At 55.4% G+C, this 13,515-nt stretch overlaps 5 protein-coding genes across 5 annotated transcripts; 4 read left to right on the forward strand and 1 right to left on the reverse strand.

The window, feature by feature from the left end:
* Window positions 1-667: 667 nt before the first annotated feature.
* On the forward strand, window positions 668-3,904 carry BO94DRAFT_292356 (AP-2 complex subunit alpha). Its single transcript, XM_025606694.1, has 4 exons — window positions 668-1,211; window positions 1,274-1,608; window positions 1,665-3,583; window positions 3,642-3,904. The coding sequence occupies exons 1-4, from the start codon at window positions 760-762 to the stop codon at window positions 3,747-3,749; spliced, it is 2,814 nt and encodes a 937-aa protein (XP_025462550.1). The 5' UTR covers window positions 668-759; the 3' UTR covers window positions 3,750-3,904.
* On the reverse strand, window positions 3,642-5,051 carry BO94DRAFT_539926 (YggS family pyridoxal phosphate enzyme). The gene has a single exon (XM_025612803.1). The coding sequence runs from the start codon at window positions 4,888-4,890 to the stop codon at window positions 4,060-4,062; it is 831 nt and encodes a 276-aa protein (XP_025462551.1). The 5' UTR covers window positions 4,891-5,051; the 3' UTR covers window positions 3,642-4,059.
* Window positions 5,052-7,024: 1,973 nt separating this feature from the next.
* Window positions 7,025-7,327, forward strand: BO94DRAFT_477476 (uncharacterized protein; the record flags this gene model as incomplete). The annotated part of the gene is made up of 1 exon (XM_025608643.1): window positions 7,025-7,327. One exon carries the CDS (start codon window positions 7,025-7,027, stop codon window positions 7,325-7,327), a length of 303 nt encoding a protein of 100 aa, XP_025462552.1.
* A 677-nt stretch (window positions 7,328-8,004) lies between these two features.
* Window positions 8,005-11,763, forward strand: BO94DRAFT_539928 (histone deacetylase hosB). The gene is made up of 14 exons (XM_025612804.1): window positions 8,005-8,357; window positions 8,446-10,230; window positions 10,255-10,356; window positions 10,381-10,506; window positions 10,534-10,554; window positions 10,585-10,612; window positions 10,649-10,673; window positions 10,701-10,725; window positions 10,762-10,860; window positions 10,885-11,041; window positions 11,069-11,132; window positions 11,166-11,188; window positions 11,210-11,459; window positions 11,496-11,763. Exons 1-14 carry the CDS (start codon window positions 8,154-8,156, stop codon window positions 11,542-11,544), a joined length of 2,958 nt encoding a protein of 985 aa, XP_025462553.1. The 5' UTR covers window positions 8,005-8,153; the 3' UTR covers window positions 11,545-11,763.
* Window positions 11,764-12,481: 718 nt separating this feature from the next.
* Window positions 12,482-13,423, forward strand: BO94DRAFT_560694 (AN1-type zinc finger protein; the record flags this gene model as incomplete). The annotated part of the gene is made up of 1 exon (XM_025614175.1): window positions 12,482-13,423. One exon carries the CDS (start codon window positions 12,482-12,484, stop codon window positions 13,421-13,423), a length of 942 nt encoding a protein of 313 aa, XP_025462554.1.
* Between the last annotated feature and the right edge of the window lie 92 nt (window positions 13,424-13,515).

Consider the following 13,515-nt stretch of genomic DNA (forward strand, 5'->3'; position numbering starts at 1 on the left):
GTTTGCATAGTCGAGGATCCTCCTCGAACACGAATGCAGCTCGTGAAAGCTGGGTGCTGAAGCTTGGGCGCCAACTCCGGAACAGTTCAGATACTCAATAGGTTCCTGGGGGTTTTGACAAAAGAAAAATAGATTTTGTGATAAACCTGGCGATGTTACTATTTACAGCAGTCGCACCGCCACACCGCATCAAAGTTGTTCCCGATCTCCGCCGGATCGCCCGCGGAAGTGGCTGGAGCAGCTTCCCTCCTGGGCCAAAAGGGTCTCGTTCTCTCCCTCCTTTCCCCATCACTACTACTTCATCGGTCTCCTCTTTCCAGGCCACAGAGCTCGGCTTTATTACTTTCTTTTTTGGCCTCCAAATCACTACTATTACTAGTACCTCGCCCGCCTTCCTTCCCCTTCTTCTGCGAATCGGCAGTAGTGCCCCCCTATCGCGCGTTCTCCGATTTCCGCCTTCCCCCCCCTCCAGATTGCGGCTCGCCTACCTCTCCCTCACCCTTGCGCCATGATCCATGCACCATAGCGACTAGAACCGAATTGGCAACGAACTATCCGGAAGGAGGGACTGGATATGGTCGTATGACATACACTCATTGAGGGAATCCCGCTAGTGTGTTGTCTGCGCTTACACAATCCCGAGAGGTTCAGGAACGACGCACTTGACAGCTTCCGATCTGATTTTCCTGAGCGGCACATAAATTTACATCGGATAATTGGATTTCAATCATTCCAACTCCATATGCTATATCGATCAACATGTCGTCCATGCGAGGCTTAGTCCAGTTTATTGCCGACTTGCGAAACGCAAGAGCGCGCGAGCTCGAAGAGAAGCGGGTGAACAAGGAATTGGCCAACATTCGGCAGAAATTCAAGGGGGGCAATCTGAACGGGTACCAGAAGAAGAAATACGTCTGCAAGCTGCTCTACGTGTATATTCAAGGATATGATGTCGATTTCGGGCACCTGGAGGCCGTCAACCTGATCTCCTCCAACAAATACTCCGAAAAGCAAATCGGATACCTGGCGGTGACTCTCTTCCTACACGAGCAGCATGAATTGCTTCATCTGGTCGTCAACAGCATACGGAAGGATTTGTTAGACCACAAAGAACTGAACAATTGTTTGGCGTTGCACGCGGTTGCTAATGTCGGCGGGAGAGAGATGGGCGAGGCGCTCTCTACTGATGTCCATCGGCTGCTGATTTCTCCGTGAGTACTCCGTGGTCCGTCTTGCCGTCATTCGAGTCGCTGGCTGATAGTTCGCTCCATAGGACCTCCAAGGCCTTTGTTAAGAAGAAGGCCGCTCTGACACTCCTTCGATTGTATCGCAAATTCCCCGACATTGTACAGAATGCATGGGCAGAACGGATAATCTCTTTGATGGATGATCCCGATATGGGTGTCACGCTATCGGTCACATCACTTATTATGGCATTGGCCCAAGACAAGCCCGAGGAGTACCGAGGGTGCTATGTGAAGGCTGCACATCGTCTGAAAAGGATCGTGGTTGATAATGACATCGCGCCGGACTACCTCTACTACCGCGTGCCCTGCCCTTGGATTCAAGTCAAATTGTTGCGGTTGCTGCAATACTATCCTCCCTCAGGTAGGCGCTTCCGGACATCCTCGGCTATACGCGTGCGACTAACAGACTCGGTGTAGAGGACAGCCATGTTCGCGAGATTATCCGCGAGTCTCTGCAGCAAATTATGCATTTGGCCATGGATACACCTAAGAATGTCCAGCAGAATAACGCCCAGAATGCAGTGCTCTTCGAGGCGATCAATCTCCTAATCCACCTAGATACTGAGCACAGCTTGATGCTGCAGATATCCTCTCGTCTAGGGAAGTACATTCAGTCGCGGGAAACGAATGTCCGTTACTTGGGTCTGGAAGCAATGACACATTTCGCGGCCCGAGCCGAAACCCTTGATCCCATCAAGAAGCATCAGAATATCATTCTCGGGTCCCTCCGAGACCGTGATATCAGTGTTCGTCGTAAAGGGTTGGACCTGGTCTACAGTATGTGTGACACAACAAACGCTGGTCCAATTGTGAATGAGCTGCTCCGCTACCTTCAGACGGCCGATTATGCAATCCGAGAGGAGATGGTGCTGAAAGTGGCTATTCTCACGGAAAAATATGCTACTGATGCCCAGTGGTATATTGATATGACCCTCAAGCTCCTGTCACTGGCCGGAGATCATGTCAACGACGAAGTATGGCAGCGGGTGATCCAAATTGTGACCAATAACGAGGAACTGCAGGCTTACGCAGCACACAATCTTCTTGGATACATGAAGACTGATTGCCACGAGAGTCTGGTGAAGATTGGATGCTATGTTCTAGGCGAATTCGGACATCTAATCGCCGACAATCAAGGCTCCAGCCCCATCGAGCAGTTCCTGGCCCTGCAGGCGAAGATGATCACCAGCACCGACACTACGCGGGCAATGATCCTATCTTCCTTTGTCAAATTCGTCAACCTCTTCCCCGAAATCAAACCCCAACTATTGCATATATTCCGTTTGTATAGCCATTCCCCCGATTCGGAACTGCAGCAGCGTGCTTTTGAATACCTGTCGCTGGCGACCCTTCCCACCGACGATCTCCTCCGAACAGTCTGTGACGAGATGCCCCCCTTCTCGGAGAGGGCGTCGATTCTATTGTCTCGGCTGCACCAAAAAACAGCCGGCGCGACAGAGAAGAAGACATGGGTTGTGGGCGGCAAGGATGCGAACACCGATCAACAAGAGATGCTCATGGCGCAGAACACTGGGCTGAAACGCAGCTTCACCACAATTGTGAATGGTAATAAGACCGGGGTGAATGGAACGGCAACAACGCCAGGTGCATCGGGCGACCTAGCAGGACTGGATCTCAGCGCCCCCGCAGCTCCGCCGCCAAACATGGCCAGCGCGGCTCATCTCACCCCCGATTGGGATCTCGGGTACAATCGACTGTACTTTGGCGACGAAGGAGTGCTGTTTGAGGATGCGCAAATCCAAGTTGGACTGCGTTCGGAGTACCGTGCGCATATGGGGGTTGTCAAGGTTTATATTTCCAACAAGTCCTCGTACCCGATTGGATCCCTCACGACGACGTTGGATAATCCGGCGGCGCCAAACCTGAAGATCGACACGAAGAGTCTCCCCGAGCCGTCGGTACCTGCAGTTGGGCAGACACAACAGACGTTCTTGATCGAAGCGCAGGGGCCGTTCACAGGGGCACCGACGATCCGCATCTCGTATCTGGCGGGAGCGCTGCAGGCGTATACGTTACAGCTTCCCATCCTCATGCACCGGTACATGGAACCGTCGGCGCTGTCAGCTGAAGATTTCTTCAAGCGATGGCGGCAGATTGGTGGCGGACCACTGGAGACACAAAATACTTTCGGCGTCACCGCGCGACACAAGGAAATCGGCGAGCCATTCACGCGGCGAGTGGTGGAAGGACTTGGGTGGAAGATCTTGGACAACGTGGACCCGAACCCGAAGAACATCGTGGGATGCGCGGTGTATCAGTTTGCTGGAGGTAAGACGGGCTGTCTCCTGCGGCTGGAGCCCAACTATGAGCGATCGGTAAGCATCATCTCCCAGACGGGCTCCACGTGTTGGCGCTGACAAGATGCAATTCTAGATGTTCCGAGCCACGATCCGAGCGACGCAGGAATCGGTGCCGGTGGCGCTGGCAAAACAGATGGAGCAGAAACTGTCGCAAGGCGAGCGATGGGACACCGGACGATGATGCCCGGAGTCGTTCACTTGTAATCCCGTGTTTTCCATTCTTCTTACTCCATTACCTGCTTGTCGACGGGGGTGTATTTGTTATTGATATCAACCACGTATATACCTGGGACAAGCGGAAAGCTGTTCTTTGTTTTTCTTAATGTACAGGCAGCGAGCGCAACATAAGACGGCAACCGGGCATTGGAGATGCACCGGTTTCTTTCGCTTTCCGTTTTGATTCTTTGGTTATCTTTTCTTCCTCCACTGTGTAGTATACATGTCGTGAATCGTTACACAAAAGCCCGGGATCCCTGCAGGGTCGACCCAGCTCAGATGACCTTGGCCTGATCTCTGGGCGGCCGCTCCCCGAAGATGGTAGTTCCGACGCGCACCTCATCACTACCCAGGGCAATAGCGCCCTCGAAGTCCTCACTCATCCCCATACTCAATTCCAAGCGGGCATCCTCTCCGACGAGCCCCAATTCGGCGACGACCCGATCCCTCGTGTCCCTCAGACAGACAAAATCCTCATTCTCATTCTCGGGCGTCGTAGCCTTGGACCGTGCAATAGCCCCAATCGTCATGACACCCTGCAGCCGCAACCGGGGACACTTGTCACGAATGAAGCGACACAAATCCACGGCATCGCTGCCCGGTTCCACGCCGGACTTATTCTCCTCGCCGGAGGTATTCACCTGAACAAAGATGCGCAGCCGGTCCTCATGGTTCGTGGCGCGGACTTCCTCGGACCGCTCGCCCCAGCCCTTATCGAGCAGAGAAGCCTTCTTCTGGGAATCAACGCTCTCAACCGCCCAGAGGCCGCGGACGTCCCGGGCGAGAGTGACGCATTTGTTGGATTGCAGACCGCCGATAAAGTGCCATTTGATGGTGGGCGGGAGGAGACGTGATTTCTCGGTTAGCTCTTGAAGGTAATTCTCGCCGAAGTGGTGATGGGTGGTGGGGTGTTGGTGGAGGGAGAGGATGTCGGAAGCGGGTTTGAGTTTAGAGACGGCGATTAGACGTGGGGGGATGGAGGGGTCGGTGGTGGTGGTAGTGGTGCGTTTGGCGGCAGCGGCGTTGACGCGGGAGGTCACGGAGGCCAGGTTGGAGAGAAGGACAGAAGTGCGGGATGGACTGGAGGGGCGGATTGGGGTGGACATGGTGGAATTGGAATTGGAATTGGAATTGGAATTGGAATTGGAATTGGAATTTGGGTGGGAGTGGGAGAGATTGCGTAGATGGTTGTAGATCGTACGGAGTAACTACCTAGATGATACACCAATTAGTGCTGGAGATTCGGCCCGATCGACCAGGTCGTAAGGAGACTAGTGTCCACGTGATACCGGGAGATCGGCTTCGAACGTTCCGTGGAAACGGCACGTGGCTTACTAAGTGGAGACTAAACCGGAAGGGAGCAAGCAGGGGATTCAAGCTGGGGAAGGTGCGCTGGTCTTGTCGTCATTCTGCAGGCATGCAATTGTCCATCAATGTTACTCTTCTGTCTAGTCTCTTCACTACTACTACTACTCTTATCCTTTGATGTCATCCCACAAAGCAACGCAACAGCAAACCCCCCCCCTTCAAGCTCCCCCTGCTACTGCTACTAGGTAGGCTAGACCCAACAAAGCCACACCTCTCTGCCAATGCCGATAGATCGCACTAGACGCCCGTTTGGGTTTGCAGGACCGCCCGGCGCTGTCACACCTTCGCCCCAAACCCACTGCCAATTTCCATGAGCTCCATCCGGCTCCATTTCGTCAAGGGACTATTAGTCTTCCGCGGCCATTAGTTGACCATCTCGGCTGAAGAGGAGCACGTCGTCGCAATAGTCGCCGCTCACCTGGCCCTCCTGAGGGTCTAGCACCATTGGCTTATGTCGGGCATCCGAGAAATAAAGATGCCTGGACTCTGGAAGGGGGGCTGGCGTCCTTTTTCCGGTCCGTTCCTTTGAATTGCCCCTGATGAACCACCGACTCCTGGCACGCACCCCCTGGTTTTTTCTTTCAAGGGCAGCCATTCAGTTGTTTTGACTTGAGAGAGGATGTCTTATTTTTACGTGCCACTGACCGGGTAGCGTGGCATTGAACCGTGAAGCAGCCACGGAACGGCGAAAGAAGCGCCAGGGAAAAGAGACTCAGGAGCTGGCCAAATAAGGCAATGCAGCCAACCGGGATGGGCCTCAAATGATGCGACGTGCCCCCGATCATCCTCCGCCGTAGCCGGCCAGTAGCCGTAGTAGAAGTACCGGTGCGCTGCAGCTCCTCGTCATGATGAACCAAGGTTGCGCATTTCCAACCATTCCCTTCCCTCCTCGCAGGCTCTCCTCCATCCATCTTCACTCTCTTTAACGCCGAACTCCACCCCAGCGCTTGGGGCTGACGTCAAACACTCCTTCACCAGTCTGTCTGTTGTGTGTTACTTGCTGCATTGTCGCTCATTGGACTCTTTTAGTATCTTTCCTTCTTGCTTGCTTTCTTTCTTTCTTTTTTTACTTGTATTTCTGTATCTTTTTTTTTTTTTTTTTTTTGATCTACTGCATTCATTGTCCATTCATTCATTGATGCCCTCCTTTTGTCATCCCTGACTCGGTGGTGCTCCGCTGACCGACTTGCCGGTCTAAATTTACTTTTGTTCGCTCCTCGCTGTCTCTCTTCCCCCCTCCCCTCCCCCTCCTTACTAAACGCTGGTCTTTGGACTCGCATTGATGAACCGGGAGATTAATCCCATCCCTTGCTCTTGACAGACAGACAGACAGACCGTCCGGAGACTGTGTCCCCTGTCAGCCTGGCAGCTCTGGAAGTGCGTCATATCAGATCATCTCTCTCGGTTCCTCGTCAGAACCGGCCAGTCCAGACCCGCGGAACCACCGGGGGATCTCCATCCATCTATAAACCACCCTCACCAACCGTCGACATCTGCGGAACCTCGATTTACGATCAACGGCCGACCATTTTGCATTCTGCTTTGAAAGCAGTGACATCCACTAAACTCAACGAAGGAAAAAAAAAGCGGCTTGAAACCCCTCCCTCTCGCCCCCTCTTCTCGCCCCCTCTTCTCGCCCTCCGTCCCTTGTGTTCAGGTGCATCCCAAGACCGGAAGCCCGCGGAGTCTGCCCAGTACCGCAAAACCCACACCGACTTGGTTACCTTTGGGCACGAATTGCTTCTCAGTGGATCGAGATTCGACAATTTAACTTCCGGGTCCTTGTTAGTGTTTTCCCCTTCTTCCACCACCACGACCATCATCATCACCACTTCCGCCACCACCACCCACCACCCAGTTCTTACCCTCAATATGTGCCGCCAATACTTCATGGTCTACGAATGGTGCCGGTGCGAAGAAGATGCCGGCCAACAGATCTGCCCCGCGCGCAACGACAACAATTACTGCCCAGAGATGGCCATTGAGACGGTCCACATGTACTGTTTCTGCCACGGGCACGCCACCCACGGCTTCAAATCGGAGCGCAAGTTACAGAGGAAGGAGCGCAAGCGCTTTTCGATGCTGAGCCTGGGCGAGAAGGGCGAGAAGAGCGTGCTCGCCCCGCGGAAGAAGAAATGGTACCATTTCTGTAGCCTCCGGTCGCGGACCTTTTAGGCGGCTCTTGCATTCCTTTCTTTTTCTGTTGCCTTTTTCTTTGTCATTGGCTTCTGGGATATTTGTGAATCATCAGCACCGGTGTTTTTTTTTTTTTTTTTTTTTTTATTTTATTTTATCTTATATTTTATTTTGGGATGCATGGATCGATTTGGTGGGACTGGACCGGCGTTTCTGCGGCGTGATTGATCATTGAGGGACTTCATACCATCTCTGGTGTTGGACTTAGGGCGGTGATTTGCATGCTTGTATTTAGTCTGCCCCGATCGAATTCGATCGGATCTGAGATCGTGAGATGGAGGACCCCGGATGGGGGCAATAAGATGATCAACTATTGTCTGATTATTGGGGCCACGCGTGGCTGCACGAGACGGCACGGTTGGTTGCCAGAGCCATAAGGATGTCTGTAGAAGCACCTGTCACGGCGGAAGGAGCAAAAGTAGCGAGAGGGACCTACCGGAGGAGTGCGCGATGCCCCAAGTGGAGGGGGGCGATGTGATGGATCCGACGCCCCTGACGGATTTCAGGGTTTAAGTAGGTACTATACTATGTATGTAGTAACTAGTAAGTAGATAAAGGGAGGGCGGGAATGAGGGGAATGCCGAATGAACGAACCACCAACGGCTTCCGCTCCTCCCTTTCTTTCTCCCTCCTCCCTCCCCCCCCCCCCTCTCTCTCTCTCACTCACATACACCCTTTAATAATTCAATTCATTCTCAATCATCTACTCCGTACATACTTACCCTTTCCACGCTTCCCTCTACTCGACCTCAACCGAGTCCCCCACCCACTGAGTTACCGCCGCAAATCCCCCGATGGGCCCGTCATGGACCCCTCCAAGCGCCCTGAGCCAGCGTCATTCACTGCGGCGTCAACATCCCCGGCAACCGACCCTTCAATGTCCCACCCCAACGACGCGCCGCCCTCTTCCCACCGTCTGAGCTATCCCTCGATGCATGCGACTCCTCTACCGCCGTCTTCGTCGGGCTTCTCGTCGGCCTCCCTGCTATCGCCCTCCGACCCCCCGCGCGTGCTGTCGCGAACCCGGCGCATTCCGCCCCCCGTCGCATCCCCAGTTCCAGCTCCTTGGCCGATGAGCGTCGCAAGTCCTCTCCGAGTCTAAAGAAACGCTCGTCCACCGCGTCGCTGCGTTCCAACCGGGGGCGTCCACCTCGCCCCGCCCCAGCCTGTCGCGACACTCATCGTCCTCCACGTTCGGCACCTCCCCCACGAACGCGTCCACCGCCCACCATCCAAACATGCCTTCGAAAAAGCCTTCCCTGACGGCGATGACGGAGCATCCAGTCCCCACTGCAACATCCATTGCGTCGGAGTATTTCCAGAAGGAACTAAACTGGCACCAGTCCGCCGAGCTACAGTCGCAGACGCTCGTGCTCGTCCATGATGCGTGTTACGGCCATCGCTTCTCACGCCCCCGAGCCTCCCGAGCAGCACTCAACTCCATAGTAGAACGCCCGGAGCGCATCCAAGCCGGCGTGCTGGGGATCTCGGCTGCCTATGTCCGTCTAGCCCGTCGACATGCGGGAGGCCTATTTCCCCCTCATCCCGACTTGGATCCGCTCCAGCTGCCGGTGCCGCCATTCCAGATCCGCAAGACGGCGCGCACGCTGCCGCTCAACTCCCCCTCAGTCACACACGTGCACGGGTCCAGGTGGATGGATGACTTGAAGACCATGTGCGACGCTGCAGAATCCCGACTCGCGCTGAACGGCAAGGAGTTGGTCCGTCCGCGCAGTGCGGGCAAGGACAGTGCCAGCCCTAGCGCTCCTGCTTTCCACGAAGGAGACCTCTATCTATGCTCAGAATCCCTGAACGCATTCGAGGGCGCCCTAGGAGGGGTCAGTGACGGCGTGGATGCTGTCCTAGGTCCAGGTCCGACGAAGCGTGCGTTTGTCTGCATCCGCCCGCCCGGCCACCATTGTTCCGCGGGCCATCCATCGGGCTTCTGCTGGATCAACAACGTGCACGTAGGCATCTCCTACGCAGCCATGACCCATGGTCTGACTCACGCCGCCATTCTCGACTTTGATCTGCATCACGGAGACGGCTCGCAGGAGATCGCCTGGGAGCAGAACCATAAGGCTGTGACAGCGCCACGGAACGCGGCCGCCCATCGAAAGACCATGGTAGGGTATTTCAGTCTTCATGATATCAACTCCTATCCTTGCGAGATGGGCGAGTCAGAGAAAGTGCGCAATGCAAGCGTGTGCATCGACAAGGCACACGGCCAGTCCATCTGGAACGTCCATCTAGAGCCGTGGAAGTCTGATGAAGAGTTCTGGGCGCTGTACGCCGCCAAGTATACTGTGCTGATCGACAAGGCGCGTGCGTTTCTCCGCATGCACACCGAGCGACTCGCTAGTACGCCCAATGGACCCGCCCCCAAAGCTGCGATCTTCATTTCCGCCGGGTTTGATGCGAGCGAATGGGAGGGCGCCGGCATGCAGCGACACCAGGTCAATGTCCCCACTGACTTTTACGCCCGATTCACGGCGGATGTGGTTCGGATGGCGAGCGAGGAAGGGCTAGGGACCGATGGGCGGATCATCAGTGTCCTTGAGGGCGGCTACAGCAATCGTGCGTTGACGAGCGGTATTCTCAGCCACCTGTCAGGACTGGGAGGTTCCCAAGGCACCATGAACGATGTGGACGACCAGCAGATCGACCGTCTGGCGGCGGAGATGACTGATCGCTTGGGCCTATCCGACCGTGCACCTGAAGGGCAGCTGGTGAGCCAGCCCGTGTACAACCGTGAGTGGTGGTCGGCCGCCATGCTGGAGGAGTTGGAGGCACTGGTCGACCCGCCGGCGGCGCCCGTCAAGCCCCGAGAGAAGTCTGCGCCAACCTACTTTGCCACGACGCAATCGTTTTCCGCCAAGGTGGTCAACCCGCCGCGAGATCGCAAGTCTACGGGGTCGTACTCGAGTCCGGAGCCAGAAGCACCGCTGCCGCCGCCGCCGCCGCCGCCACCGGTCGGTTGGGCGACTGCCGCGCGCGAACTATCCAAGGTACTGATTCCGACTTATCGGCAGACAACAAGTTGTCGGCCAGAGGAGCTCAACGCGGAGGCTTCGCGCCTGCGGCGGGAGCGCCAAACGGCAGCTGACAATGCGACCGCGACCGCGACCACAACTATGACCACGACCACAACTACAGCTGTGGCTTCCACCTCGACGACGTCCGAGGACAGCCGGATGAAGCTTCGCGTGAGGAAGCCCAAGCCCTTGCTGCCCCAGACCGAGACAGTCAAACGCACAGCAGCTCGTAGCAGTCGGAGGACCACTATCGACGCGGCGCCAGACACGTCGGTCCCCCCTCCGCAGCAGTCGCCGGGAGGACGCATGGCCCGCAGAAAGAGCGCGAGTGCTACTTCAGCGGTCATGTCGACCCCGGAACCGGCCGGGGCGGGCCAGCGACCTGCGTCCAGTGCCGCTGTGCGGAAGACCGGCTCCTCGCGATCCAACACACCCAGGCTTTCCACCAGCCCAAAAAACACACCACCTGTGCCCCGAGTGCCATCGGCGTTCCTTTCTGAGGCTGCAGAGAGCGCTGGACCAGAGACGCCAAACCCGTCGGCCGACAGTGGACCGTCAGATGTGGACAGTTTGGCGGCCGGTGTGCGCAAGCTGCACATCAAACTGAAGGTCCCATCACCGGAGGAGAATGCAGCCAGAGAAAAGGAAAGGGAGAGACGTGCAGCGGAGGAACGCAAACGCGCAGCTTCTAAGGCTGGTTCGAAGACACCCAAGGAGCCTCGAAGGCCCGCTGGCCGGGCGCTGTCGGCGTCGGCTTCGAATGTGCTTCGCCCGGGAGGGAGTGGGGTTCATAAGCCTGTATCTAGTGTGCCAGTGGCATCTCAAGCAGGTGAAGTAGAAGTCAAGGAAGACCGCTCCATCGTGACGCCAGCAGCAACCTCGCCCCCGCCTGCTATGGAGAGGAAGCCCGAGGGCGCTGCCAACGGCTGGAACTGTGCAGGAACCGACGTGGCTGCTGCTGCGATGGCCATGTCGCCACCACTGACGCCGGGAGACGGACCAGATGGCCGGCCGCAGTCGTCGTTGTACTCCCCACCTGGGATGACCCTGGCGCGAGACGGATTACCGGTAATGATGTCGAGCGGGCGCATTCCTTTTGCTCCGCTGCCTAGGATGCCACCAGCGGACCATGAAGGAGAAGGTGGAGGAAGTAATGGATAAGGTGGGCACTCGTTTCTGTTGGCATGTATTGGGATCTGGCGTGTTTCGCTGTTTGATATACCCCTGTTGGAGTTTTAGCCGTAATCGGAGTCCTTGAAGTTTAGTCAAAGGCAGGCTCTAACTATATGGACCATAAAATCACTTACCAGGACCATAAACTATACCTAATCGGCCTTGGCGGCTCGCTTAACCCGTCGCTATACCCAAATAGAAGAAGCTAAGTCATGTGATCGTATCTTTTTGGTCAGACAGACGTAAGGGCTGCCCCCGGCTGCCGGCCTGCGGCCCTCTGATCCTAACTATGTATTTAATTACTGATATCACCTCGCGTAAAACAACACTGAATTCAATACTTAATTACATTTCTTATACTGCTAAAATGGCTGTTTTTATTGATTAGAGCGCTCTGATTGGCCAGATATCTGATAATAATTAGTCAGAATATAATTCATTTTATCATAGAATTCAGCCTACGTAGGGATCGAGGCAGGCAGATAGGGGGGTTAGGTGGTCGGCTGGGATCGCGAGCCCTCGACGGCTCGCAGGCTCGCCGGCCTCGCCGGAGGCTGAATCGTTGAAAAACACGATAAAATTGAAACAGCATCTATTTCCTCTTTGGGCGTAGCCGTAAGACCGCAGAAGCTAGAATGAATAAGATATAGTTTATAGTCCTGGTAAGTGATTTTATGGTCCATAGTTATAAAGCCCGCCTTAGTCAAAATTCTCACAATTTATTTCCGAGCAATCTCCGCATCAGATAAGCCCAAGCACCGCCACGCTGAGTCAGCATTCTCCGCATGACTGGTGACTTGCCAGGCGCTTCCAGCATCCGCCAGAATTCCCCCCACCTCCCTCCCATTATCAATCCCCTCTCGACTTATTCCCTCCCCCTCACCCCTCCTTCTTCTTCTCACTCCAATCACAACCACAAACAATCATGTCCCCCATCTCCGTGTCCCACCCGGGCGACCAAGGAAACCAAAAGGAATCCTACACCCAACTCCCGGACACCGACCTCGACTCCATCGGCCGCCACTGCCAACTCTCCTACTGCAACCAACTCGACTTCCTCCCCTTCCACTGCTCCTCGTGCAAAGGCACCTTCTGTCTCGACCACCGCAGCGAAACAGCACATAAATGCCCTCGTGCGGGCGAATGGGCACGCGCTCAGAACCCCTCCCCCTCACCCAGCAGTGCATCCAGCGCCTCAAGCCAGAAACCGACAGTTTACAACAGTGATCAATGCGCAGAGATATCGTGCAAAACGCTGATCCGGACGCTGAAGGATCCGGGAGTCACGTGTCCGGAGTGTCGGCAGAGCTTTTGTTTAAAGCATCGGTTGAGAGAGGAGCATGACTGTCGGCCGAAGAAAGGGGGTAATAATTCGGGGGGAGCTGTTGGAGCGGCGGGGGCAGAGACGCTCAAGTCGATGTTTGCGAAAATGAGGACGTGGGGGAAGAATGCAGCTTCTACATCTACGGGAGGGGCGGGAGGAAGAGCAGGGGACAGAGGAATGAGTCGTGTCGCTCAAGTCAATGCTATGAAACGGTCTGCGAAGGGTGATGCCAATGTGCCTGTTGATAAACGGGTGTATCTTGCTGTGGTGGGGACGAGTGAGACAACGACCCGGGCGGCGACGGATCCTCCCCGCGGAGAGTTTTGGTATGATGGGCGGTGGAAGGTGGGACGGGTGTTGGATGATGCGGCGAGACGGTTGCAGGTTGAGAATATGAATAATCGGGGAGGAGGGGAGGAGGAGAGGTTGAGGGTGTTTCATGTGGAGGGGGGAGTGTTTTTGGAGTTTAGTGATGCGATTGGAGAGAAGGTGAAGTCGGGGGATACGGTGGTGTTGTTGAGAGGGGCAGGGGTGATTTTGTGAGATCTTGTTGTCTTTTTTCCTTTCTTTCTTTCTCTTTTGTTTTTGAAGCGCTGAGCTAGCCTTGCTTTTAATTATTGGTTTGGAGATTTGGA

The sequence above is a fragment of the Aspergillus sclerotioniger genome (assembly GCF_003184525.1).
Source record: "Aspergillus sclerotioniger CBS 115572 chromosome Unknown BO94scaffold_40, whole genome shotgun sequence".
Classification (NCBI taxonomy): domain Eukaryota; kingdom Fungi; phylum Ascomycota; class Eurotiomycetes; order Eurotiales; family Aspergillaceae; genus Aspergillus; species Aspergillus sclerotioniger.

Coding starts and splice junctions, on each gene's coding strand:
- BO94DRAFT_539928 (XM_025612804.1), top strand. CDS start 8,154: ATGGACCCCTCCAAGCGCCCTGAGCCAGCGTCATTCACTGCGGCGTCA. Junction 8,358..8,445: donor CGCCCTCCGACCCCCCGCGC/GTGCTGTCGCGA, acceptor GTCCTCTCCGAG/TCTAAAGAAACGCTCGTCCA. Junction 10,726..10,761: donor GCGCGAGTGCTACTTCAGCG/GTCATGTCGACC, acceptor GGGGCGGGCCAG/CGACCTGCGTCCAGTGCCGC.
- BO94DRAFT_539926 (XM_025612803.1), bottom strand. CDS start 4,890: ATGTCCACCCCAATCCGCCCCTCCAGTCCATCCCGCACTTCTGTCCTT.
- BO94DRAFT_292356 (XM_025606694.1), top strand. CDS start 760: ATGTCGTCCATGCGAGGCTTAGTCCAGTTTATTGCCGACTTGCGAAAC. Junction 1,212..1,273: donor CATCGGCTGCTGATTTCTCC/GTGAGTACTCCG, acceptor TTCGCTCCATAG/GACCTCCAAGGCCTTTGTTA. Junction 1,609..1,664: donor GCAATACTATCCTCCCTCAG/GTAGGCGCTTCC, acceptor GACTCGGTGTAG/AGGACAGCCATGTTCGCGAG.